Source organism: Papilio xuthus, unplaced genomic scaffold (genome assembly GCF_000836235.2).
Source record: "Papilio xuthus unplaced genomic scaffold, Pxut_1.1 DF824655.1, whole genome shotgun sequence".
In the NCBI taxonomy this organism is placed as follows: domain Eukaryota; kingdom Metazoa; phylum Arthropoda; class Insecta; order Lepidoptera; family Papilionidae; genus Papilio; species Papilio xuthus.
Genome location: NW_013533994.1, coordinates 4,314,776 through 4,316,690, shown reverse-complemented (window position 1 = coordinate 4,316,690; position 1,915 = coordinate 4,314,776). Strand labels below are relative to the sequence as shown.

Here is a 1,915-nt window from a genome sequence, read left to right as displayed (position 1 = left end):
GCGCCCCGCGCCGCCCCCGCGACTGCCAGCGCCTCGTACCTCGAGCGCTCGCCGTGCGGTTTATTCGTCCGCCGATCGCCGACGAAGCTACACGGGTCTCAGAGAACCGTCGTCGCACCACTCGCGTCAAGTTTTTAATTAAAAGAAAGTTTTTATTTCATTGAATGATTATATAGTCCCATTCGATATGTCGACGATACTAGAAGTCTGCGGTCCCCTCTCGCCGCCATCGACACCTCCGTTGATGGAGTGCAAAGTGAGTGTTAAATTGCGAGAAGACTTCGGAATTGTAAAGTAATAAAAAAAATGAAAAATTTCTTCAATCCGTGCCATCGAAAGCGCGGGCGTGGGTACGCATCGCGCTCGCGGCCCGTCCTCTGACCGGTCACTCACGTCCTTCTGTTTGTCTCGCAGGTGGAGTTGCCGTCGCAAAAGGCAGCCGTGAAGCGCGCGCTAGAGATCCCGCCGGCGGGCGTGGTGACCCCACAGCCCTCCGACTCCGAGGGCGAGGAGGAGTGCGGCAAGCGCGCACGCTGTGAGCTGGCACGCCTGCTGCTCGGCACGCCACCGCCCGAGCCCTGCGCGCGCCCCTCCGTCATTATGCGCGCGCACAAAGACGGCACCTGCAGCCCCCAGCCTCTGCCGCCACCGCCGCCAGCACACTTCAACATACTAAAAACGCTCAAATTTAAAATGAACCGCGGCCAAAGCTACTCTCAAGTGAAATACATCGCCAGCCAGGCCCAGGAGCTCCCAGTAGTGGAGCCCGCCAAAGCCCCGCCCAAGAGGGTCGAGACGCGTGTCCCCTTGCCGCACCGAGAACCCGAGCCCACGCCGGAGGCTCGGGAGTCCGCGCATCCCTTCGAGTGCGCGCCCAGGCCAGAGGCTCGCGTGCCTGCGCCACACCCAGAACCGGCACCCAGGGAGGAGATGCGAGCCGTGGCGGCGGCGCCGGGCTGGGTGCCACTGGCGCCGCGGCCCGCGCCCGCCATGCTGGTGCCGGGTGCACTGTTGCCCGCGGCGGCGCTCTGGCTGGTAACTCCCGCTCCGGCCGCGCGCCGCCGGCTCTACGAATGCTCGTACCCGGGCTGCGACAAGAACTACTTCAAATCATCCCACCTGAAAGCACACGCGCGCACACACACGGGCGAGCGGCCGTTCAAATGCTTGTGGCCGGGCTGCGAGCGCCGCTTCTCGCGCTCCGACGAGCTCTCGCGGCACAAGCGTACTCACACCGGAGAGAAGAAGTTCGGATGCCGCGTGTGCAGCCGCCGCTTCATGCGCTCCGACCACCTCGCCAAACACGTAAAGCGGCACGCGAAGGAGCGCGCGCCGGCGCCTGCATTGCGCCTGCTGCCCTCCCCGGCGCGAGCGCCCATGCAGTTGCCCACGCCGCCCGCGCACTAAGCCCCCGGACTCGCATCCGCGGCTTACTTGACTGTGATCCAGATCTCATGATCGTTACCTAGTTTTAGTACTCAATTAAGACTGTCCTATCTTAACTACTTACGTAGTTTAGCTTTAAGTCTACGTTACTGTATATAGATGTTGAGGTTTAAAAGATATAAAGAATTACTATTGACTTTAACTGGTTTTTTCTTGACGTATAACACGTTCACTGCATTCCTCTACACTGTACACTGCGCCGGGCACGAGAGGCGGAGGCCGGGCCTGCGCCCCAGCACGGCGGCGGAGGCGTGCGGCGCGCGCCCGCAGCCCGACTGGCCGCGCCGCCACGCACAGCCGCCGCGCTCCTGATAACGCGAGCTACATCGCCTACAGTTATCTATTCGACTGATATGACAAAGCTTAGAAAAAATATTCACTGAATTAACAAATTAATTGTAAAAAATATATGATATTAAGCTACTATAATTTGTTCTAAATACGATCTGATAAAGTTGAAGGTTTTGGT

General features: G+C 59.4%; 1 protein-coding gene across 1 annotated transcript; it reads left to right on the top strand.

Moving 5' to 3' along the window:
- cbt (Kruppel like transcription factor cabut) lies at nucleotides 1–1,588 on the top strand. Its single transcript, XM_013325587.1, has 2 exons — nucleotides 1–256; nucleotides 415–1,588. Exons 1-2 carry the CDS (start codon nucleotides 188–190, stop codon nucleotides 1,405–1,407), a joined length of 1,062 nt encoding a protein of 353 aa, XP_013181041.1. The 5' UTR covers nucleotides 1–187; the 3' UTR covers nucleotides 1,408–1,588.
- The last annotated feature ends 327 nt before the right edge of the window (nucleotides 1,589–1,915 follow it).

Coding starts and splice junctions, on each gene's coding strand:
- cbt (XM_013325587.1), top strand. CDS start 188: ATGTCGACGATACTAGAAGTCTGCGGTCCCCTCTCGCCGCCATCGACA. Junction 257..414: donor CTCCGTTGATGGAGTGCAAA/GTGAGTGTTAAA, acceptor TTTGTCTCGCAG/GTGGAGTTGCCGTCGCAAAA.